Consider the following 25,275-nt stretch of genomic DNA (forward strand, 5'->3'; position numbering starts at 1 on the left):
ACAATGAGCTCATAAGCCAGAATCAAAAAGGAATTCTAGTCAGCTTCTCTCTGAAGTACATGAGTCAGGCTTAGAATTCCAGGGTGGTGAAGCACACCTGAGCACTGTTCATAGCCTCCTTGTAGGTTCTGCTGGAAATGCTTGATTAAAAAGTCTCTAACAATCTGGTTCTAATTCTCTGTTAAGACATAGGTAAACAACATAAAAATGACTGCGAATAACTGTTACTTTTCTCTTCTTACTCTTGAGGCCAATGAACCAGTCCGTTCTCTCATCTCTCTAATGCGGATCCTGAACCACTGGGCATCGTGTAATAAAAGGCACACTAAAGAGTACTCAAATCACCTGAGGCTCACACATCAAGAGAACACAACTATACATTTCCCTTTCGTATTTGAAAAACTGAGGAGGCAGAGGCAGGAGAATCACTCTGACTTGAGGCCAACCTAGTCTACACAGTGAATTGCAGGTAAGTCAGGACTTCATGGTAAGACCCTGTCTTAAAACAAAGCAAAATATTAAAACAAGAGAAAGGGGCAACCAAACTTAGTAACAGTATTTAGTCTATAAATTACCTTTAAAAAAATTACTGCAGCATTTTTGACTGGCCATATCAAGCATCTCTTTCTGGTTCCAAAAAGATTTTAGTTTGTCTTCTGCCTGAATAGGAAGGTCAACTTCTCATTTTAACACAGTTTACAAATTACACTATAAAAGCTTCCAACATTCAATATTTAGTAAAACTAATGCTGAACCCTAACACTGTTCCCTCCTATCCAATACAAATAAACATGTGCTATGTGCTTAAACTGTTCATCTGAATACAGTAAGATCTGACAAAGCTGCATTTAACACGGTAATAAACTATCAGCCTTATGAGATGAACTTTAAGAATAAGGAGAAAACCAATCTTCTGCTATTCTGTCTCTGGGGATCCAATTTCAAAAAATATTACACTTTATCCCATTAGATCTCATACTCATTAACCTAACAAAGCACTACATTATATACTCTTTAAGCCCTAGTGTTAATAACTACTGTACCTGAGGAGCACTCCTTCCGAAAAATGTTAAATATGTAATAACAGTACAATTACAATGAGAAAAGAAAAGTCCCAACACTTGGGGAAAGCAGCCACCATAGAGACTACAATAAAAGATCCGGAAGGACGTGGGCCAAGATTAGTATAAATAGACTTTATTGAAGTCAGTGCCTCTGTATGAAGACAGAAGATTGTGTCTACATAAGCACAAGTTGTAACATTTCACAACTTCTAAAAGGAATGTCAACAATTACAACGATCATGCATACCATGGTCGATAATCACATTTTAGAAGCATTTTCAACCATTTCTAAAGAAATGCTTATAACATTGTTATATAGAGAACTACTTTCAATAAACTGCAAAACATTGATCGACTTTTCCAGTATGAGCTACAGTGTCAACACAAAGGGGAGGCATAAATGTTTAATTTATGAAATCAGAATGGAATATTTACTGTAAAGAAAAATTAAAAAGCTTTCAAATAAAGGCCATTATTGAACCAACATGAAGAGCACAACTTGAACTTGACTTCATTCATCTTTTAAAGCTGTCCTCTGAATAACTTCAGTTCTAAGCAGTGAATTCAGTACTGTGAATATTCCTTGGATTGAAGTTTGGCAATAATGCGGTCCAACTGCCTCTTTGCTTCACACTGTGGGAAATTGCTCATGTCATAATATTGAGGGGCAATTTTCACCAACCTGTCCAGAAGGAGGGAAAGTTATGAAATCAAGATTTAAGTAAGTACTAGCATTGCTAATAGTCACACTGCTGCCAAATGAAGGCAACTATTCAAATACAAATCAATGATATAAAATATAAGTCCACAATTTTACAAACACCAGTTTAATGCCAGCTTAGTAAATATACCAATCTGTTGAATTTATCAACTTTTAACAAGTATCAGAATTTTTCAAAGTATTTTATTTAAATTAAAATGGAAATAACACAAAGCTACTGAGTTCAGCCACACTACATTAACCTGTATTTTAAAAGTCACGGTTTTGATAGTCATATGACTTCACCTTATTTCCAGTGTTTTAAGAACCACAAATGTAACACTGTATCACGTATAAAGGCTAACTATACATTTTTCCCTCAGCAAAGCATATATATGATAAAATGGTAATGTTCCATACAAGTGTCAAGCCATATCATTGATGGATGGAAGCTGCAAATACTAAGTGACACCACCTAACATAGATGCTCTCTAGTCCACTCTTGGCTGACATTCCTATAACTTACAAAAATGGTGGCAGGGGTTGGGCGGGGAGGAATCACAAAGGTAGCATTTTGAACAACCAGTCTTATTTACAATTTTTAGAAGTAGATATAGAGACTACAATAGAAGATCCGGAAGGACGTGGGCCAAGATTAGTATAAATAGACTTTATTGAAGTCAGTGCCTCTGTATGAAGACAGAAGATTGTGCCTGCATAAGCACAAGTTGTAACATTAACATTTCACAACTTCTAAAAGGAATGTCTTTTGCATAGGACCAATAAATAAATAAATAAATAAATAAATAATCAACATCTAATGAATAATTAAGGACAAATAAAATATTTAAAATAATAAAACAGGTAAAATATTAAAAATACAAACAACTGCAACCAGAGACTACAAAATGATACCAAAGAAACTCCTGATGCTACTCAAGTTCCTGACCACACCAACATTCCCACTGTCTTCTTTCTCACCAAAAAACTCACTTAAAAAAACAATAATCAGTCACACTGTTAATCCTAGGTTTATACACAGGAATATACACACCTAGCTGAGAGCAGAGGAGAGGACGTCTACTAAAAGTAGTAATATTCTATCCACAACAAAACACTAAAATCAAAATTAAAAACAAAAAGTGTGCTTACCATTCGGGCTTGATATCTGTACATGTCCGGATGTAATTCTTTGTTGTCAGCACAAACTCATTATAAAGCACCCATTCAGGCTTGTGATCAAGCACAGTAGAGGGATGCAACTGGACCACCTGGTTATCTTTCACAGTCAAGTAATGCCCTGTTCGTTCTAAATGTGCCACCTGAAACCAAAACAATAACTAAGATAGTGCTCCTGGTGAAATACTTCCAACAGTATGACGATATTTACATGAAAAAGCATGTAACTGGGGCTTAAAATTTTTTTGAGATTTTTATATGTGTACATATGTGTTTTGCCTGCATATCTGTGTACATGTGTGGCTGCCTGAGGAGGTCAGAAGAGGATGTTGGATCTTCTTGGAACTGGAGTTACAGACTACTTTTTAGTTGTTATGTGGTGCTAAGAATTGAACCCAGGTACCCTGGATTCTTAATCATGGAGCAATCTGCCCAGCCCTCGTGATTCTTTTTATTCAATGGCTATTCCAAAATATATTTTATATAACAAAGAAAAGTCACATCAAATTTAATTTCCAGTATTCCTAAATGACTGAACATAGGCGCACCCATTTATGGCTGCTGCCACGGTGCCAAGAATAAGCAGAACTGAGAGGTTGCGGGACAGATTTGACCGGGACCCAAAGGCTACTATCTAGTCCTTCATGTCTCAGACATTTCTGGACAGGGCTCTTTAGCACCACACACTAGCTACAGAGTAGACAAATATCACACTCGAAGAAAAGAAATCTAAGCAGAAAGAAAACAGTAGCCACAAAGAAAAGAAAATGGTAAGAGAAAAACATAAAAAGAGGTCACATAATTCTTTCCTATTCTGTTTTACTAACTGCGCACCTACACTGGTAATACCTAAGACCTAATAATAATGCATGACAAGAATTTTGCCCTTTCCAGTTCTACAACTCTTTATAAATTATGTGACTCAATAGTGTTATCTGGTAAGTATTTATACTAAATACATACTACTAGGTGCCAGGTACTATTTCATTTGTTGGTGCTTCTTAGAATAGAAGCTGAGATACTACAGTTCGTAAGCACAGTTTTATCAGTTGTGTGTGTGATAACAAAGGCAAATTTAGTTATGAAGAAAAAGCTGCTACACACTAGTATATATTAATTATTAAGAATGTAATTAAGTGTGGAGAAAAAAAACATTTATGTCTGATTGTATTATTCACCTTATACCACAATAAGCATTCTTCCTAGCCCTCCCCTACCCCAAACACCCACACACCTGCAAACCCAAGGCAAAAGGATCACGGGAGTTCAAGGCCGCCCTTTTGAGAGACCCTTTCTCACAAAACCACCAACCCACTTTTTGTTACTTTAATTCAAAGGCATATATCATAAGATCTCCTTTGGTTTTAGACTATAGAACCAAATGCATCCAGATTCTTTCCAGCTACTGAGCACAACCGTTTTTAAGGCTGATGTTCTCTGTTTAAGAATCATCCAACAAGCATGAGTTAGGGTGGTTTTAAAAAACCATTTCAACTCAGCAATGTATTTTGTAAACTTACTACCAGAAGAGTCTATCAAGCATCATCTTCATTTACCTGCCCCCTTAAAATGAATTTTCAGGAGCTGGAGAGGTGGCTTAGCAGGTAAGAGCACTGCTCTTCCAAAGACACTGGGCTCAATTCCCAGCATCTACATGGCAACTCCCAAGCCACTCTAACTCCAGTTTTCTAAGTGTCTGACACCTCTACCTAAACCAGGCATGCAAATGGTTCAGACATGCATGCAGGCAAAGTACCCACGTATTTTTAAGGTAATTTTTTTAATGCTAAGGGTATTTAATCAGTTTTTACATTTTTCTTCCAATAGCCTCTAATATAATATATTTAAATTAAATAACCTATAATCAGGAAAAATTCAGAATGGCTTTAATCAAAGGATTTACACTGCTGCGAATTAGTCATGCATACCAACGAGCTCTATGTAGAAACACACACACACACACACACACACACACACACACACACACACACACACACACACACAGTGGAGACACAGAGGCTGGAGAGGTGTTGCTGTGGTTAAGAGAACCAGCTGTTCTTCCAAAGGATCCAGGCTCAATTCCAAACACTAACATGGCGCGCGCGCACACACACACACACAGGTAAAAGTCTTACATAAAACAATAAATGTGGAGATGCTTAAAGACCTAAAATATACATTTGTACCTGAAAATAGCCAGAGTATCCATTTGTTATAATAAAGACTACAGTAATAAAAACCAAATACTTCTAAAATCATATCCAAAAAGAAAAAGAATTCTAACTTAGCTAATTAAGATACTAACTTATTGCTCATTAGACATGAATCTGCACATATTAATTCAAAGAGATGAGAACTAATATTTAGAACTAATGTTCATACACACTCTTCAACTCAAACCAAACCAATTAAGTATAATAAAAACTAATAAATACATGAACATTTAATTATGGAAACCTGACCTAACTACTTACCTGCATAAAATACCCAGTAACCAATGCTTTTCTTATATTAATATAATAGTCCCTGCTTGTGAAATCAGTACTCCGACGAGGCAAATTAAATCTGTCCATAATTCTTGATAGCTGCTGGCGTACATTGTCTGCAGACATCAGGGACCGGTAGTTAATGAAGTTGTCATAACACCACTGAACAGATTCATGATCTAAAAAGTTGGAAGGGAAGAAAAAGAAGTAACCATGAATCATCCACACAGTGAGGTAACTTTTTATAAAAATAGGCTATGAGGCTGGAGAAATAGCTAAGTGCTAAGAGTGTGTACTGCTTTCCCCAGGGACCAGAGATTAGTTCCTAGCACCCATGCTGGGCAGCTCACACTGTGACATCTGCAGCTCCAGCTCCAGGGGGACTTGAAGCTTCTGATCTCCCTTGGTACTTACATTCACCCACAGACAGACAGACAGACACACACACACACACTTTAGTAAGAAAGAAGTATAAATTAGACAACTTAGAAAAAAACATTTATGCTAAGAGCCATTCTATTAGGGAAGTTCAATGGGCATGCGAGTTTTCTGGAAAGCAAATCAGTATTTTGCCAAGTCTGTACTGAAATGTACCCCCAGAATTGCTTCCAAGCCTGGACACCCCTTCCTTTCTGCACTGCTGCATCTCCCCAAACTCTGCCATGGTGTGAATCTTCACTTTTTGGGTATTTATCCACTCTGATTGAACAAACCACCTACAAGATCTTTCCAAAAATGCACTCCTGTTCAGATGAACTAATGATTTCATTATTCGTAATAATAGCTTTATAGACTATTTTCGAAGTAAAAGCTAAACAGCTGACAGAAAGTTTATGGCTACAATAATTGCTTTTGTGGACCTCCAGGTGCCTCACAAGGACAGGCTTGAGACAGATGTGTGGCCCGAGATAAGAGATGGCACCATGAATCTTGGTCTGTACCTAAGTATATACAAGTTGGTTTAAACTTCCCATGAACCGAAAATATAATGGAACCACCAAGAAATGTCTAAATTAAGTACAAACCTTAATGCCAAAAAAATACATACTGTTTCCTTATAATTCCTTGTATTTGTCAGCTTATGGCACAAAATACTATCACTCTAAATTTACTTTGCATTTTGTAATGAAAGACAGATAAAAGTATTGTCTTAAACTCACTATAAACTAACAGATAGCTGAAAAATGTGTAGCCAGGTCAGTCCTAATTGAAACCTCTTAGATCCTGTTAGGCCACCTCTAACCAACCCAGAATGTCAACCTTTTGACATTCTGAACTCACTATGACCTTATGTAATAGATACATAAGTCTAGTTTTAATGAAAAAAACATGTCACCTATTATCCTGTTGCGTTCATGTTTTTTGCTTTTTGTCTATGAGGTAATTCCTTTTCTGACTTGGAGAGCTTTGTCTCAGAAGAATAAAAACTATGACCAGACAATAAACGGTGTTTAAGTTTTTAACTTCACCCACCTTTTTCCTTTTGTGGATGTGTGTGTTCTATATTCATTTTCTCTCTCTCTCTCTCTCTCTCTCTCTCTCTCTCTCTCTCTCTCTCTCTCTCTCTCTCTCTCTCTCTCACAAATAGGTTAACAGACTCAGAGCTCCACCATCAACAAGATAGCTTAACAGAGATTTCCTCCACAAAGAGGCCTATCGACAGATCAAAGAGCCTCCTTTTACAACCTGCTGCAGTTTTGCAACCCAGGCAAAAAAGTGGTCAGTTTAAGTTTTTCCTGTCCTGAACCACAGAGAAGTAACTGTCTCCCTGTCCTTACTGGTTGCCTCCTGTAGTCTTCAAATTTAAAAGTTGTTTGAATGCAGGCATAGAACACAAGAAACGGACACCCAAATCACTGATGCTGCGTCCAACTGCCCCCACACCCTGAACGACCAAAGTGGGCTTTGGCACCTTTATATACGATGTCTCTAAATAAACTGCAGCACTACCTACTTTCTTAAAATAAATCTGATTCAAATGAATTTTTTAAAAAAAGCAGTACTAAGGTTTCTGGCTAAGAGATGGTAAAACAATGGTTTTTTTGAATCAACGGTTCTTAGCAAATTGATTTATTTACCTATTAACAGCCACCTGGCTATTTCCAACAAAGGATTTATTAGACACTGGTAGATTCGGAGAACTTGGTAAAATGCCAGATTTTGTTCATTTTCAAAGAAATCACAGCCTTAGCTGAAGAAAATCAAATACAGCATTAAGTAATAAAGTGAATTTCAAACAAGTAGCATGCTGCTCTCTAACTGCACCTGAACTAGTCCTCTAGGCTGAGATACTAAATAAATTGTGACTGCAGCAACACCTGCCTCAGCAATTTATAAACAAGCTTTTATTATCTTCTGTGTTCTCCAAGGCCAATAAACAAGCATGTCAAGCATTAATTTTACTATGTGTATTATCAAAAAATATTTCTTTACTAAGGAATTCTTGAAAAACCTCTAACCAAAACAGCATTATTCAGCTCAGAGCTTAAAAGGTACTAAATATATCAAATGAAAAGAATCCTTTTCGAGTAACCTCTTTTTAATGACAATCATGCAAGAAAACTGTTATCTGCTCCACAGATCTTTTGATATTGATAACGTTGAGAGGGTTGTAAAATGGGGAAAGTGTACCCCCCCAAACAAAAAAGCATTAAAAACTACAATACGCTGATCTTCCTCCGCTACTGTAACATCTATAGTATATTGTCTTATCCTTGGTGTTGGGATTCAAGCAACTGCAATGTGTACCTTTGTCTTACAGACTTAAAGGAGCAGATAAGCTTATCATTTTACAATGAAATACACCTTTGAGCTAAAAAATATAACCAAAAGTTGGGTATATGCACAAGGTTATTGTGTAATTGAAATGTCAGTTTCTATTACCCTGCCCCAACCCCCCCTGCTCCCCTAAAATGCCAATAAAGCAGCTGAACTGCTGGGCAGGGGAGAAAACAGGACTGGACTTCCTGCCATCCAGAAGAAAATTTTTAAAATCCAATAAATAGGATATGGAACATTTAAATAATTGTACGGTGACCTGGAAACTGCTTTTTTTTTTAATTTGCATTTTATTTTATTTTGTTTTATTAATAACCTTTAATTATGTGTGGGGGCATATGAGTACAGTCACTGGTAGACGCCTAAGTCTTTGGATCCTTGTGAAACTGGAGTTAACAACTGTTGTAGTTATCAGTGTGGGTGCTGGGAACTGAACCCAGGTCCTCAGGAAGAGCAGCTATGGGCTCTAAACACTGAGCATCTATCTCTCCAGACTCCAAAGTTTGTATTTTAAAAGGTGGCAATTAGTGAATAAAGGCTAACTGTTCTACTTTGAAGAAGTCTGTTTTAACAAATACATTTGCTGCCTCTGATACAAGGACAGATTAACAGGTCTAAAAACCAACCAAGGTTGGTTTTTCTACAAGAAGCATTTAGTATAAAATAATCTAGAGAATTAATGTTATTTTCTAATTCATTTTCCCCCTCTGGCTTCTGGTCCTACTACAACAGAGTAAGACATCTGTGAATATCTGCTTGCTTAATATTTTCACCAAACTCACCAACCCAAAAGTCAATATATATATAAACACTACTAGTATAATTTCAATTTTATACTTGCTTTGAAATGAAACTGAGGATCTTCAAAACCTATTTTAATTGTAACAATGGCAGTATTTGAAATTAGGGAAATTTAATAATTTAATGGGTAATGTTTTCTAATTTTACAGGTGAGAAATAATGCAGGTGAACTTTCCCCTTCATTCTTACAGACCACTCGTAGTTTGACCAAGAACAGTAACTCACACCTACTGCTCGTTCAATTTGTTAAGTTTTATTATAAAAATGTTAGTGATGATTATATAAGTAATACAAAATTAGTTTAAAGATGTACAATATATAGAAATAAAACAAAGCACATCACAAATTTTCTATTAGTAAATTTAATCAGGTCTCATTTTTAATCACTGTATTTTTCAAGTTTTCTGTAAGTGTTCCTCTTTCTTTTGATTATAAACCTAAACAATTTTGAAAAAGATTGGCAATTTTTATTTTAAATGTTAGTCAGGAGTTTTTCTAATGAATCTTAATGTAAAGATGTCACAGATTATAAATGAAATTGAGATGAAAAAATACCTTCTACGTTACAGATGACATTTAGACAAAAGAGTGCCTTCAATCTAATTTTACTTACTTTGTTTAAAAGCGTGGTAGACATTCAGCAGTGTCAGATGATCTCCATCTATGTGGGCAAATCTCATCTTGGCCTCATCTGCAGCTTTCTTGGCCTCCGTGGGGCGAACAAAACACTGTGGGACTAAACAAGGTTGGTATGGGCCCAACACAAACGCCCATATCGATGAGTCACGCATTCACAGATAGAGGAACAAGGCCTAGCTAGGTCAGTTCACAGAGCATAGGGCAGGGCAGGATGGCCTCCAACTGCATCTTGGACTGTTTACTACCTTGATTTGGTACATCACCTAACCACATCTGTAAGACAAGAGGGTTTCAAAGCTACAGAGTACCTGATTATTTTAACTAGATCTAAAAGTAGGCATCAAAACAGCTATTCTGAAGGCCATCAAATTACTAGAAAAGCTCAACTTATTTCAAAAACCAGTGCTGATAGCTCTACCAGTAACCAGAAGTACCGGTGTCAATAGCCTTTTAGTTAACTGTAATTTTTCAAAAGGCCATCCATTCAACCCACTGAATGGCTATAGTTAGGAAGCTTACTTGCCCACTGAGTAACTAAAACAACCAGTCTACTGCCACATTTCTATCAAAATTGTTTCCCTAAATCTGTGGCTATTAACAACTGGCGGGTATCACTATTAGCACCGGTGAGCGAAAGCATATGCAAACATATATTTTAAAAAAATTCAAGAAATCTTGGGTTTGATGACAGCAGTAATGGTGGAAGGTTAAACCGCCTTAGAATTAAGAAAATTCAAGAAGGCTGGGATATATTCAGTCTAATGTTGCAGCATTTAATTTTTAAAAAATTAGTTAATGAAGCCCCAAGTTAAAAAAAATTAATCAAACCCTCAATATAAAAGTAAATCCAATATTAAAGAGTTGACAATTAGTCTGAAATAGGCAATATCTCAAGGGTCATCAAAATATCAAACTACAGTAGCTGTTTAGAGCCTCAAGATTAATTCACAAACTTACGTTGTTACAAAGTATGCACTACAATTTTTTAAAAATACAACCTTCCTTAATTTGCTTTAGCAATTCCATAGTTAGAAAAAGCAGCATCAAAATAAATACTTAACAAGCTTGGGACTTTTAAAATATATTCTGAAGCTCTTATAACCTTACCAATAAAAATCATGAATTATCAGTTCAGATAGAAGAAAAAGGGAATAATCGACAGTGAGATCAAACACAACATCAATTACTCTTTCCCATACAGTTTTCCCCTGTAAAGATGCCAAAGTAGCCAAATAAAGACATCAAAGCAATCATAGTAATATGAATCATCTTGCTTAATATAACTGAAGCAACACAACTCATACAAGTACAGAAACATGTCACAGCTCTAAGCACTATCATGAAATAGCCACCAGAGTTGAGGGACAACAAATAAAGCCCCATAGGTCTCTGGCTTGCAACTCAGGACCTCAAACTAATTGGCCAAAAACAAAAAATAAAAACAAAAACAAAACAAAAAAAAACTTCACAAGCTCTGCTTTCTGCCATGACTCCCCCCTCACTGTGCATTTTAACACTGTCCACAAATGGCTTGTCTAAAATACATGTGTATGTTTATTCTCAAGTCTAAAGACAACCACCAGTAAACTCTTGTGTTTTCCTAATTCCTACATCACATAAGACTAAGATCTAGCTGGATAAGTTCAATCTCACAATAATCATCTGTAAAGGACTAATACTTGAAACACAAGAACAATGCTGTTTCCTAGGTATGACATGAAAACCTGCAGGAAAAGAAATCCTGGCAGGTAACACACACACACCATCTATTAACTCTTGCCCCAACTTTTCTCTAAAATCTAAAATCTTGGGGAGAAATACAACTGGGAGAATATACCAAAATATATAAGCAAGGCAGACAACAACCTACCACCACCTCTGCAAATAAGACAGTTTATTTAGAACATTGATACTGCCCTGCCCATCTGCTCTGAGTCTGATCATCATAACTCTGCAAGAAAATATTTAGCTACTTTAGTAAAAGTCACACCATTAGAATATACCATACATCTGAGCTATGCCATAATTTACTATTTAGAAAACTTGATTATTCTTTAATTCAATAGATGTGAATTTATGGCATTAAGTTATCACGACCAATAAACCACTCTGCAATTAAAGTCAATTCTCTTCAGTACTGAAACTAGCAGTATACAGTACTATGATTATTTTTAGCTTAAAAAAAAAAAAAAAAAAAAAAAAAAACCAAAAAACAACAACAAAAAAAGAACCCTTTCATTTCCAATTTCTTCTCCTTATTGGAAATCTGATTTCCAAGTGAGATTTAGGTTTTACTGCTACTAAGAAACAGCACTATTTTCTCAATGTAAGATCTAATGTTTAAAAATTACCAAGTTTATCAAGAAGGTATATTTAAGCAGGTGTTTTTCTGCCATTGTAAAAGAATATCAAAATCAGATTCTGGTTTTAAGTCCCAAATCATTCATTACTATTTCTATGTGACACTAAATTAGAACCTCATGTTTGTCACTGAATACACATACATGTAGGCAAGGCTCAATTTAAAATGTAACATAGGCTTACTGAATAGTATCAAGTACTAACAAAGTTTTTGTACTTTCAATAAACCTTTTAAATAGGACTGATAGATCTAAAGGAAAAAATGCAGTTACACTTGCACTCAACTGTATTCTTATTGCAATTTATATTTACACTCAACAGAGCCAATGTTTTACTATATTTTGTGCACAAAAACTTTACTTTTGTAAGGATTTTTATAAAGCTATTTACAAAGTATTTAGTAAACAAACTAAGTTCCTTAAAACCATCTGTAAAATCTACCATACTGAATAATAGTAATAACAGTAATAGCAATAATAATAATGATAATAAAAACCAACAAAAGGGAAGTTCACCCAAACTCTGAAGAGCTGGGCTTTTGGTCCCTCTCCCTCTATTACCTGACAACATAGCAGTAATAGATAGGACCTCATTAGAACAGTTGTAGTCACAACTTGCAATAACCATTTTAGCGAGCTGTGGATCTAGAGGAAACTCTGCCATCATGGAACCCAATTCAGTCAGATCTCCGTCATCATTTAAAGCAGCCAAATAATTCAAAAGTTCTAGGGCTCTCATCAGAGTTTCAGGAGCTAAGGGGAAAAGGACAATTTATTAGATGAGTTGTCTTAAGTAAGCAAAAGCATGACAAAGTGTGAACTATTATAAGCAATCTCATTTTTCATTCATTACTGGACCCAGTGCAGAACTCAAACTGTCATCAAATTCAATAATAGAGTCAGAGCAAACAATAGCATACTAAAATGAGTTGTAAGCTAGGCATTTGGCAAATACCTGTAACTCCTGCATTTAAAAGCTAGGAGGATCAGTCTAAGGGTGTCTTTAGTAAGACTGAAGCCAGCAGAAAATTATTTTTTCATAAAATTATTACATACCTTCTCATAAAAGTATTACAATTTTTACGTTTCCTTGCCTTGGCAATAATTCAATTAAGCTAAAATCCCAGAATACCATCTAGAGGGGGCTTATTCACTTACATACCTGCCACCTTTTTAAAAGCTTTTAATACTACCCCTTAAAACCAAACTTAATGTATAATGGAGATAAAAGATAAAATGTACTTAATGCATATATGCTCTATAAGATACACAGAAAAAAGGTTAATAGAGCTGACAAAAGGTCCTGTTTTAAGTCATACCTGGTGGATCCATAAAATCAAAATGTACCAAATCATCAATACCAAGCTTCTTCAATTGTAATACAACTGATCCTAAATTAGAACGCAGAATCTCAGGGTAGGTGTTATCCTAATAAAAGAAAAAGCACATGTTATGGTTAATAATACCCTTGGCCTCTGCCTCCTTAACCTCTTGCTTTGGCCTTACATAACTTGTATGTAACTATCTCATGGGGGGGGGAATATTTGATGTTATCTGAAAAGAAAAATCAGTCGACTTCTTCCAACTACTTCTATAATACATAACTTTTAGAGCTAGTCACCTCAACTTAAAATGTTAAAAGTAAAAACAGATGTGTATTAAATATGTTATATCATAACTCATTTGGGGTAAAAGTAAGGAAAGGAGTTTAAGGCTCTCAAACAGTGGTTCTCAGCCTTTCTTATGCTATAACCCTTTAATACAGTTCCTCATGTTATGGTGACCCCAACAGAAAATTATTTCTATTGCTACTTCATTAACTGTAATTTTGCATTATGAATCATAATGCTTTCTAATGGTCTCAGGAAATCCCTGAGGGTTGTTCAACACCCTAAAGGGGGTGACAACCCACAGAAAATAATTTTTCTGAAAAATTAGATGAAAGAAAGTTCTTTTTATTCAACTGCAACAGTAAATTTACTCTTCTAAATGCACAAAATATAGAGTGATACTCCTTACCTGCATTTCTGTCTTATATGCTTTCTCTGTGTAAAGCCTGAAGCATTTCCCAGGTCTGGTACGTCCAGCGCGACCAGCTCTTTGCTGAGCTGAAGCTTTACTTATTGCTGTCACCAAAAGAGACTCAACTCTGATTCTAGGATTATACACCTATTGGAATGGAAACAACTTATGATTCTTTCTTCAGCAAAACACAAAACTAAACCCAAAACAATCATTCACAGGCCACAATTAACAGCAAAATAAAAGGTAGTTTTACTGACCATGCTAATCAGCTTCCACACTGCTCATCGCACCATCTACCAGGCATTCTGTCTACCATTCCAAAAGACTGAATCTAAAAATCTCTAACATAAATGGCTTATTTCTGGTTTTCTTAACTTAAACTTAGTCATGTTATTCAGTAAAGGAAAAATTTTGCTACCCCCCCCCACCCCACCCTACCCCAAGGGAAGACAGACAGCTAATTCAGTATCTGTTGTTAAGAATGAGCAGTAAATAACTTAAGTTAGTTACATGCATTCATTTTTAACAGGAAAATTTTCTGTGAATAATATACCTATAGATTACATTATAACATGACTAACCCAAGCATGTTCAAAGAAACAAAACAGAACATTTTAGCAACTATTCACTTAGAAGTGATTAGTATTCCTTACCATAGAAGATTACATTTTACCAAAAGTATGGCCAGTATACAAAATAAAACTAATTCTGAACAAGTGGCCAACATACAGAAGTATGATCCAGGATTTTCTATTACTACCGTCTTTCTCCTTGTAGGAAACCACATGCCTAATCCACTATCATACATAAAAGGGATATCAAAACAGCCTTTTATACTGAGGAGGTTTTTTTTGTTTTTGTTTTTAAAGCAGCCTTATCTATGGGTAGTGCAGCCTAGATTTACTAAACACAGCATTACTTTCTGAAAGTCAGACAGGGATCAGATCATGTTAGAAATGTGAAAACCCAAAACTAGGGAAGTAACCCTAAAAATTTGCTGTAGCCACAAAATAAGCAAGCATTTAGGCAGCTCAGGTTCACACAGCATAAGGGTAAACTCCAGCATAGTTACCTTTTGTTTTGCAAATCCAGGGTCAATCACAAACACCACACCATCTATTGTCAAAGAGGTTTCTGCAATGTTAGTGGATACCACCACCTGTTCAGAAATCAAGTAAAATTACCATGACTTAAAGCTAGACACTGTCACTAACGAAAGAACTTTTAAATCAGTAAGAGATTATAAAGTATCTCTCTTCAATGACTAAGGGCTTAAAAGACAAACTCAAAGAAGATCCTTTCAACCAACAACATCAATTTCTCTTATCAACCCAACTACATTATCAAGCACACATTATTCAAATAAAAATGTAGCATCAAAAGGCAAGTATAAAAAACAGTATTAAGCAGTTTACAAAACCTCTTAAATTGAATATCCCTTATTTAACATACAGTATATTTCTTCTGGGATGTTTAGGCAATATTTACAATGTAACTTTTATAGCTGTAAAACACACACACACACCTTGTATAAAAACGGCACAGAACAAAACAAAGTACAATCCAGTAAGAATTGGCAGATCCTCACAATAAAATATAAACAAAGCACAGTGTCTACATTATACAATGTACTGTTTTACAAAAATAAAAATAATTTACTAGCAGGGAACGATACTTAATGCATTCACAAACTATTATAACAGACTATTCCTGAATCTGCATGTTCTTCCCAGATTTTAGAAAGTCTTCAGAAGATCATTTGAGAGGGTTCATTTGGCTCAGAAAATGCTTGACTAGCAAGCCAAGAAACTAGGTTTGGCCAAAGAGATGGAAAAAAAAAATACACAAAATTGTTTTGACTTGGAAAATGGTTTTAAATATTTTTTTCTATTAAAACAAAAGAAAGTGGATGGAAATGCTGTTGTTTGGAAACATATATGCAAAGAGTTGACACAGATGTATCTAAGTCTGCTCCTGCAATGCCTTTACAATTCTGAAGGTGAGATTAGAGACAGAAGGTGTAAATGACAGAAATGCTTTGAGACTTAAATGGGGTTATTGTCTACTTGAAGATGAAAATAGTTTAGCACAGGGACTGAATGTTAAGACAAAATCTCTCAGAAGAACAGAACCACAGAGAGTCAACTTAGAAGGGCTTATATGTAAGTATTACTATAGATAGAACACACAAAAATTGAAAGGATTTGTATTTATCCCCATTCTTTTACTTCAGGAAAAAAAAGTAATCTTTTAACTCAAGAGCCTTAAATTCAATGACTAATGTTCACTACTATAAAAAGATTGATTTCATATTTAATGGAAAGATTACCCAAAATATAGCAGAAAACCTTGAAATCTACCAACAAATATTACAGAATCATTTAATGTCAAAAAAATTCTTTCACAGCAAAGCGCGGTGACACGCTCCTGCCCAGCACTCAGGGAGGCAGAGGCAAGCGCATCTCTGAGTTCAAGGCCAGCCTGGTCTACAGAGCAAATCCAGGACAGTCAAGATACACAAAGAAACCCTGTCTCAAAGGAAAAAGGAAAAATCAAAAACCAACACAAACAAACAAACAAAGAAAAACGACAAATGGCAGAAGTTATTTTTACTTTCTATAGATCACAATCAATAACCAGAAAGCAAACCAACATAAAATACAACAATAATGGTAAGAAAAGTACAACCCAATTACACTATTCTTGTAATAATCAGGTTTTTGTTATGACTGGAACAAAGCTATACCAAGGGCAAGAGCTAGAAATTAAACCAGAATAATGTCAATGTGTCAGTTTGCTCTTAAAACTGCATATTAGTTAACACAGAGTTGTGGGGAACCAGATTGGAGATACGGTATTTAAAATGCCATATAAACTACCTAGAATTATGTGTACTTTTGACTTCTAGAGCTAAAGATAATGGTTCCAAATATGTAAGGCAATTATTTTCTGTTATAAGTGCATTTCATAATATACAATGTAATAAAACTTCTTGATGTGATCAACTCTAGGAAATTACAAGTAAGCATTTATGTTAAAACATAAGCACTGTTCATCATTTGGTATTCAATCTTCAAGTACCATACACCCTCAGGATATGACGAACGAACAGATGAAGATATACATCATGTGCAAAAGGGGAGCTCAGTGGTGAAAATGTCCTGCTTCTTAGAAAAGTGCATAAATTTGGCCATTATAGTTTTCCCTAAAATTTTAGTATTTAAAGCTATGATGTCAGCCAGGCATGGTGGTGCATGCCTGTAATACCAACACTCTGGAAGGATCTCTTTGAGTTTGAGACCAGCCTGAGCTACAAAGTGAGTCTGGACAGCCAAGACTATAGAAAGAAACCCTGTCTTGAACCTCACCCCCAAACACCCACTCCCCCCCAAAAAAAGAGAAAGAAAAAAAGACTATGATGTCCACCAGTAACTAATACCAAGGAAAGCAAAACTGTGGAGCAGGGTTTTTTGTTTTCATTTTTAAAATATACCTAATTTTTCTGCCAAAAACCATATGCATACAGACATGTAGCCTTCCACATGTTTAAGAAGCAGCATTATGCTAACTCACCAAGCTCCATATCATTACCTGTCAGTATCTGTTGCTAGACCCAAATAAAAGCCCATCATGTTAGCTGAGTCTTTGGAGTCTGGGGACTTTTCTTTGATAGTTACTGAAGACTACCATGCACATAACAGAATTTTAAAACTATGAAAGGTAATTTTAGAACAAAAAGGGCAAATTTTCACAAAAGTTGTTAGAATTAAGATTATTTCCTCTATAGACTTGACCACTAAATCTGAAAATACCAGCTGCAGCTAAATAATACACAATACACACACTCAAAAAAATGAATAAACAAGTAAATACAATAGATAGTTCATAGAGCTGCTTTGCCACTTCATCAATAAGGTAAAATAAGCAGTAAATCTGACCTAAATGTAATAGTTCATCATTCAATTAGGAACTAGTAAGCAGATAAAGTGATCCTGAATTAGTCGAGGGATTCACATGGGAATGTTTCGAGCATTTTCTAGACTACAACTTTGTAATAAGTGTTCAAAAATAGCCTTTTGCAAAGGATTAAACTCTCAGGACTAAGAAACTATCTTTTCCCCAACCCCCTTGGTTTTTTGAGATACTTTCTCTGTACAGTCATGACTGTCCTAGACTCAATTTGTAGACCAGGCTGTCCTTGAACTCAGAGATCCACCTGCCTGCCTCCTGAATGCTAGGATTAAAGAGTGTGCCACCACGTTCAGCAATTACCCACAGCATAAAATAAGCTCTCAATTGGCATCAATACTAAAATATTTAAGTTGCCCTCAATAACTTATATCTAATTAGAAACTGTACTTAATTCACTAACTGTTCTTCATATAGAATGTAGGGTGCTTGGATGACCTTGCTTAAATACGGTTTGGTCACTTAAACTACTTAACTAAGCTAATTTACTTTTTTCTATTTTGATTTTTTGTTTTGGTTTGTTTTGATTTTTTGAGAAAGGGACTCTGTATGTACCCTTGTCTGTCCTGGACTCACTTTGTAGACCAGGCTGGCCTCAAACTCACAGTGATCCACTTGCCTCTGCCTCCCAAGTGCTGGAAGCAAAGGTGTGCATCACCACGTCCGGCTTTTTTCTTTTTTGAGCTACCAGAATATTAGGTATGTTCCCCTCCCATTCAAAGATATTAGCTTATGCAATTATCTTTTTTTGTTTGTTTGCTTTTTGAGACAATGTTTCTCAAATAATAGCCCTGGTTGGCCTGGACTTGCTTAGAAACCAGGCTGGCCTGGAACTCAAGAGATCTGCTTGCCTCTGCTTCCTGAGTGCTGGGATTAAAGGTGTGCACACCACCCGGCACAGTAATTATCTTTTTAAAAAATGGATCAATCACCCTTTCTTCAAAACCATGGATCCATCCCCACAAGGGCCATGTCCCTTTTTACAGAGCAATCCATATTTTAAGACTTACTAGTAATTAGTAAGCTATAGGTTAAGCTACAGATAAGAACCCAACTAACTACTTTAGCCTGAAATGATGTGTCTCATGCTTGCTACTCCAACACTGATGAAATGCAAGTAGAATGATCATTGAGACCAGGCTGGACTATATATAGAGGTTGTCTTTGTTGTTTTTTTTTTCCAATTCTGTGCAGCCTTGAGCTCCCTGAAATACTTCAAGATAAATCAACATTTTAAAACTATAAGCATAAGAAATACAAGTATTTTCACCACAAATTTAGTCCCTCAGGGTCTTCCTGGAGGGCACACTAACTCTACCATGGAAGTGATTTACCATGTCTCAGAGAATTCATTGAGGTCTTCTAATAATGGAAACTTCAACCCAACAAAGCACCAATTAGACCAGAAATTATTAAGAACCTTCTCAAGTTGAATTTCATTCACCTGTAGTATCCTTGTTCTCTAACCTAGGCCGACTACACATCCCTCTACCAGAAGAATGTTAAGGTTCCTCTCTTCAAAAAATCCATTTATTTATTCAAGTGTGATTAATGATTTAGAATCTGTACAGTCACCATTTAACACGTGTTGACTATTTTCTTAAAACTCTAGGAAGGGAATAAATAGCTGACCTCAAAAAAAAAAATTCTTAGTTGTGGAGTGTCATATATCTAATAGGAGGAAGACAGTATTTAGGTAACTTCCCTCCCTTTCTTGGATCATCCAAAGCATTCTTCCATCTGCTAAAAATGAACTGCCTCTGTGGGAAGTAGCTCATCATCCTTTAGAAGAATCCAAAAATGCAGTTGACCTTACTACATTTCCTGCTTACTTCTGAAATGTAAATCATTTTGTTGTGTCCTACCACTTATCCCTAACTTTGAGTGAGACAGTGGATGTTGTTTTGTTGTTGTTGTTGTCCTTTTAGAGATAGTGTCTCTCACTATGTAAACCAAACAAGGCTGGCCTTGAATTTGTGGTAACTCTTTTTTTCAGGCAGGTTTCATTCATAACTAGGCTAGTTTTGTTTTTATTATTTGTTTATTATATATAGTGCTCTGCTTGCATGTACACATGCAGGCTAGACGAGGATGTCAGATCACATCACAGATGGTTGTGAGCCACCATGTGGTTGCTGGGAATTCAACTCAGGACCTCTGGAAGAGCAGTCAGTGCTCTTTACCTCTGAGCCATCTCTCCAGCCCCGGCTGGTTTTAAATTCTTTATCATCCTGCCTCCTCTGCCAGAGTACTAGAATTACAGACATGTTCCATGACATCTAGCTTTTAATTTATAGTTCTTTATAACTGGTTATATCATGACTTTTTAAAGATCAATAATATGATTACAGAGAATACTGAATGCTACCTTTCTTCCAATTGCTCCATTCTGTTTTTTTGGAGGTGGTGGCTCAAAAATACGTTGCTGCTGCTGGGGTGGAAGTGTAGAATACAATGGAATGATTTTAATATCACCAACTTCAGGGCCCAAATCATCAACTTCACGCTTTATTCTCTTACAAGCCTCATCAATTTCCTACAAAACAAAAATATTGAGTATGAAAACAAAAATCATAAAATATAAACATATTCATTATAATCCTCATTGTATGCATTTCATTGATGTATCCACAATCTTACTTTCTTTCAAAGATAACTCATTTTAAATTTGGTAGCCAAAATTAAAAAAATTTCAGTGTGATTCTGAAACCACCAGACTTCTGTATTGAGGCAAATATGTAACTACTGTATTTGTAATCTAATACTCCTTTTCTGGGAAGTCCTAATTAATTCTCAACAAATTGTATTGAAATTGAAATTTCTCACCCAGGAATATTTAACTGCACTCATAACCTTTTCATTTTCACAATCTAAAAGAAACTGATGTGTTAGATATTTAAAATAAGCCAATTAGGCTTTAATGTCACATATCACTAATGTAATTATATGGAAGAATTGCTTCATTGTACCTAATGAGAACAAGCACCCTTATATTCTCAACATAGATACTTTGGGAGTAGGCTGACACAAATGCCTCAGAGCTGCTTCAGAATGTTTCCACCAGGGCAAACTAATATGATGCATTTATATTCAAATACAATTTTAAAGGAAGATCTGGAGAAGAGCAGTAGCTCTGGAGGTGGTGAATGGCTTAAAAAGGGAAGATTGATGGTGGACAATAAATGTTTGCCTGAAGCAATTAAAACCTTAAACATTAAAAATATTCAACAATCTTTAATGTATTAACTAGGCAGTAGAGAATCCTAGCCAATAAGTTATGTATTCAAAAATTATCACTAAGAGAAAAAACGAATTTTAGGTAAATTGGCTTTGTATCAAATTAGGTTTCCCTAAGGCTAGGTGTGGTGGTGCACCCCTTTAATCCCAGCATTCGGGAGGCAGAGGCAGGTGGATTGCTGTGAGTTTGAGGCCAGCCTGGTCTACAAAGTGAGTCTAGGACAGGAAGGGCTACACAGAGAAACCTTGTCTCGAAAAACCAAAAAATTAAATGAATGAATGAATGAATAAATAAATAAATAAATAAATAGGTTTCCTGAAAATGACTTTAATCCAACTTACAACTGTTTCTGTGTTAAAGAATATAAAATTTAGGGCCGGCTTAGCAGCTAAAATCATTAGCTGTTGTAACAGAACACCAGAGCTCGGTTCCCAGAACCCATATGGCAGCTCACAACTACCTGTAACTCCAGTTCCAGCTCTGTTCTGGTGTCCTGCATAGGTGCAAGTACATATGTACATACATACATACATACATGCAAACATGCATAGGCACAAAATTAAAATAAATCTCAAAAAAAAAATAGATCCTTGGATAAAACAAGCTTTTGACAGAAGAAAATTACTATTAAAAATCCAAAGTTCCTTTTGAGACCTCAAGTTTCTAGAATATAAAAGTTGAATATATTTGGGGAAAAAAAATTGGGGGGGGGAATGCCTTTAAATGATCTCAGTAGATCAGAATGCCCCCTGCTGGCATATAAATATGGTATTAAAAACCCTATCAGAATGAAAAAAGACTTTAAAGAAAATCAGACTCCCAATTTTTCAGATCTGTTAATGTCAGCACACATTAAAAAATATACTTATTTTTTTAGTATAGCAGGCATGGAGGCACACGCCTGTAATCCCAGCACTCAGAGAGGCAGAGGCAGGACGATCTCTGAGTCTGAAGCCAGCCTGGTCTACAAATCTACACATGAGAAACACTGCCTCAAAATAAATAAACAAACAAATACAATCTATACAAAACAAACCAGCTGAAAGTCTTCAAATTCAAAACCTCCAGAGTTCCCAACTGTAGCTTTACTTCATCTCACAACATGCCGGCAAACACCTACAAACAGGAGGCGTACTGCCTTCCTCTCCCCAGTGAAGGAAATGAACTGTACTAAGCTGGTTCGGGGGGGGGGGGGGGGGGGGCATTCTGGTTCTCTCCAGGATATCATCTGAAACTTCCAATACTATTCATATAAATGCCTTTTGGGAGCAGATTTAAGTCAAGAGGAAGTGAGAAACTGTAGAGACCAAACACAAGAGGACAAAAGGAGCAACCCACAAGCATCACAGCATCAAGAGAGCGTAAATGCTGTCTACATGCCAATCCAAAAACCAATTAGTAAGTCTTGGAGAAGCTTTATAGAAAATTTTCAACTTGAACTACATAAAAAGGATGAGTAGTACCAAAAGTGTAAAGACTTTATCCAGAAAACTTGCATTTTCAACACACCTTAGCTCACAAAAGAACTAAGAGTAAATCTCTACAGGGAATTTACCAACACTTTTACCTCAGATATTTGGCACTGTCTAATGTCTGCTGGCTACACCTCACAAAGTATTGCAGCATTTAATATGAAAAAGCTGGAGATGTTGATAATCAATGTCCTATAATGCACAGGCATCGGACAACACAAAGATCTTAAACTCACAACATAAATACTATTTAGGCTGAAAGGGCATACTCTACAAGAAAACCATGTCCAAAGGAACAAATCATAAAGACAATTAAAAAAAAAAAAACCTCAGGTTTAAAAAACTTATCACAAATTTATAACTCTTAACTGAATGGCGTTTGATAAATTATCATCTAGATAATAAAGAGGTTTTGGTGTGGTGAGGCATACCTTTGGTTTGCATGAGACTAGAACAATTTTCCATAACGCTGTTTAGGTGTCATTATGTATCATAGTGGAAACCTTTTGGACTATAAAACCCTCCTCTAGAAAAACAACTCTATGTCTTAAATGACCCAAGGAGCTTGTAGGCAATGTAGACTTATTTCAAAAAGCACTGAACAGAAACAAAAACTTGCATTAACAAATTCTCTTCCATCAGACCAAAAACCTACTAACCTACTTATTGACCATACTTAAGATTCTAGGACTCAGACCTTCTACAGTAAAAGGTGTCCAAACATTTAAAGGAACCATCTGCCAATTCATTTTATATTTTTCTTCAGTATGTACCCCTTTAAATATGAGTATATAGGAAAAGGTAGTTAAATATTTCATATACTTAAAAATTATGTTGAAGAAAAACTTGAATGACTGGAATGAGAATAATATGGCCAGTCTTGGTCATGTTAAATATAAAGTTGCTGGCGAATAAAAATTACTACACAAAAACTACATAAAGCATATGACGATACCTCTTGACCAGTCAGGAAAAGGAGAAGGTCCCCTTCCTCCTCTTCACACATATGTATCTGGATCACTGTTCGAATTGCTGCTTCAAGATAATCTCTCTCTGGTTCTGGAGTATAAAAAATCTCAACAGGATGTGTTCGGCCAGGAATAGTTAAGAGAGGACAGTTATCAAAGTAAATCTGGAATTTCCCAGCATCTAGGGTAGCACTCATAACTATAACCTGCAGGAGAAAACAGCAAATTACTTTTCAAGTTTTATCTCTAAAAATTCTTACAAAATTTCAAAGGAAACAAGTAGTTATTCTTCTAGTTAAACAAATACTATCAGTGATAAAGACAGTCTTTAAGGCTGGGCTTGACGGTGTAATCACAGAACTAGGGAGACGCAGGCAAGAGGATCTGTGAGTTCAAGACCAACCTGTCTACACAATGAGTTCAGGACAGCTAGACTACATAGTAAGACCTAGTCTCACCCCTGTCCTCCCAAAAGACAATCCTTAAAGAAAGATTAAAAATAAAACAGAGGCTGGAGTCGTGGCACACATCTTCAATCCAAATCTCAAGAACCAAAAGCAGGTGGATCACTGAGCTCAATGCCAGCCACAGTTATATAGTGAAATCCTATTTTTAAAAAACAAAACTAAGATACAGAAAGAAATAAACTGCAGTTGAGTTATTTACATTTTTAAATACTAGAATACCCCACAAGTAAAGAATGTATCTTCATAGGGCCTATGTAAGGGATACATTCATTATACATCATGTAAATAAAGAGATGTTAATATGTAATAGTACAATAGTACAGATTTAACTATCTCCAAATTGGAGGTGGGGGGCAGCTGGGGCTGGGGGATAAAAATCAGACAGACCAAATAGGAATCTGCTCATTTCTTCTGAATTATCTTTAATAAGCACAGGATATTTTGAAAAATAACACTAGGGTCTTTAGACTTGCTTGGCCACCAAGACCTAAGGATGTACCCATACCCACATCCCTGGCCCTGGAATTACAAGAAGGGGCCACCACACTTACACAAGAGTGTAGTAAGCAAAAGTGTCTTCTGGTCCTGTGTATGGTCATCCCCATCATACTGGCCTCTGCAGGCACCCACACACATGTACATATTCCTACACATGCACACAAACAGTTTTAAAAAGTACTTCTTTACCTTTAAATCTGATCTCTGCCTTACAACTTCCTTCAGAACACCCATGAGAATATCTGTAGCCAATGTTCTTTCATGAGCCTCGTCAAGAATTATCACTCCATAACGTTCCAGGAGAGGATCATTCATAGCTTCACGAAGCAGCATCCCATCCGTCATATACCTATAATCACAAAGACAACATTGGTCAAAACCATATGAGTTTAAAACTAACCATCTGACGTAAGTTACAACTGCGAAAATTAAGCTTCAGGAACACTTAAGTACACCAAAAAGTTCTATTATCACAAAATCTTACTAAATACTGCAATATAATGAGAAACATAACTCCTGATGTGGCATGCAATTATCATATGGTTTCCCATAAAACCAATTTGTCACTAAATGTAATCTCTTTAAAAATCCTTTAAAAATATTTAAAACAAGCCAATTTTAAGTTGTTTCA

General features: G+C 35.9%; 1 protein-coding gene across 2 annotated transcripts in view; it reads right to left on the reverse strand.

The window, feature by feature from the left end:
* Window positions 1-1,159: 1,159 nt before the first annotated feature.
* Window positions 1,160-25,275, reverse strand: part of Dhx15 (DEAH-box helicase 15) — a 42,572-nt gene continuing 18,456 nt past the window's right edge. The window contains exons 4-14 of one of the 2 annotated variants that reach the window (XM_051165218.1): window positions 24,834-24,993; window positions 23,667-23,885; window positions 20,370-20,537; window positions 15,105-15,191; window positions 14,027-14,176; window positions 13,327-13,435; window positions 12,569-12,760; window positions 9,622-9,744; window positions 5,418-5,608; window positions 2,917-3,086; window positions 1,160-1,746 (exon numbers count right to left, since the gene is read on the reverse strand). In XM_051165218.1, the coding sequence (XP_051021175.1) occupies window positions 1,629-1,746; window positions 2,917-3,086; window positions 5,418-5,608; window positions 9,622-9,744; window positions 12,569-12,760; window positions 13,327-13,435; window positions 14,027-14,176; window positions 15,105-15,191; window positions 20,370-20,537; window positions 23,667-23,885; window positions 24,834-24,993 (1,687 nt within the window). In that variant the 3' untranslated portion in view covers window positions 1,160-1,628. Of the gene's footprint in view, window positions 1,747-2,916; window positions 3,087-5,417; window positions 5,609-7,446; window positions 7,621-9,621; window positions 9,745-12,568; window positions 12,761-13,326; window positions 13,436-14,026; window positions 14,177-15,104; window positions 15,192-20,369; window positions 20,538-23,666; window positions 23,886-24,833; window positions 24,994-25,275 lie in introns of those variants that run through there. The other variant, XM_051165219.1, reaches the window with a different exon arrangement.

The sequence above is a fragment of the Acomys russatus genome, chromosome 22, assembly GCF_903995435.1.
Source record: "Acomys russatus chromosome 22, mAcoRus1.1, whole genome shotgun sequence".
NCBI lineage: Eukaryota > Metazoa > Chordata > Mammalia > Rodentia > Muridae > Acomys > Acomys russatus.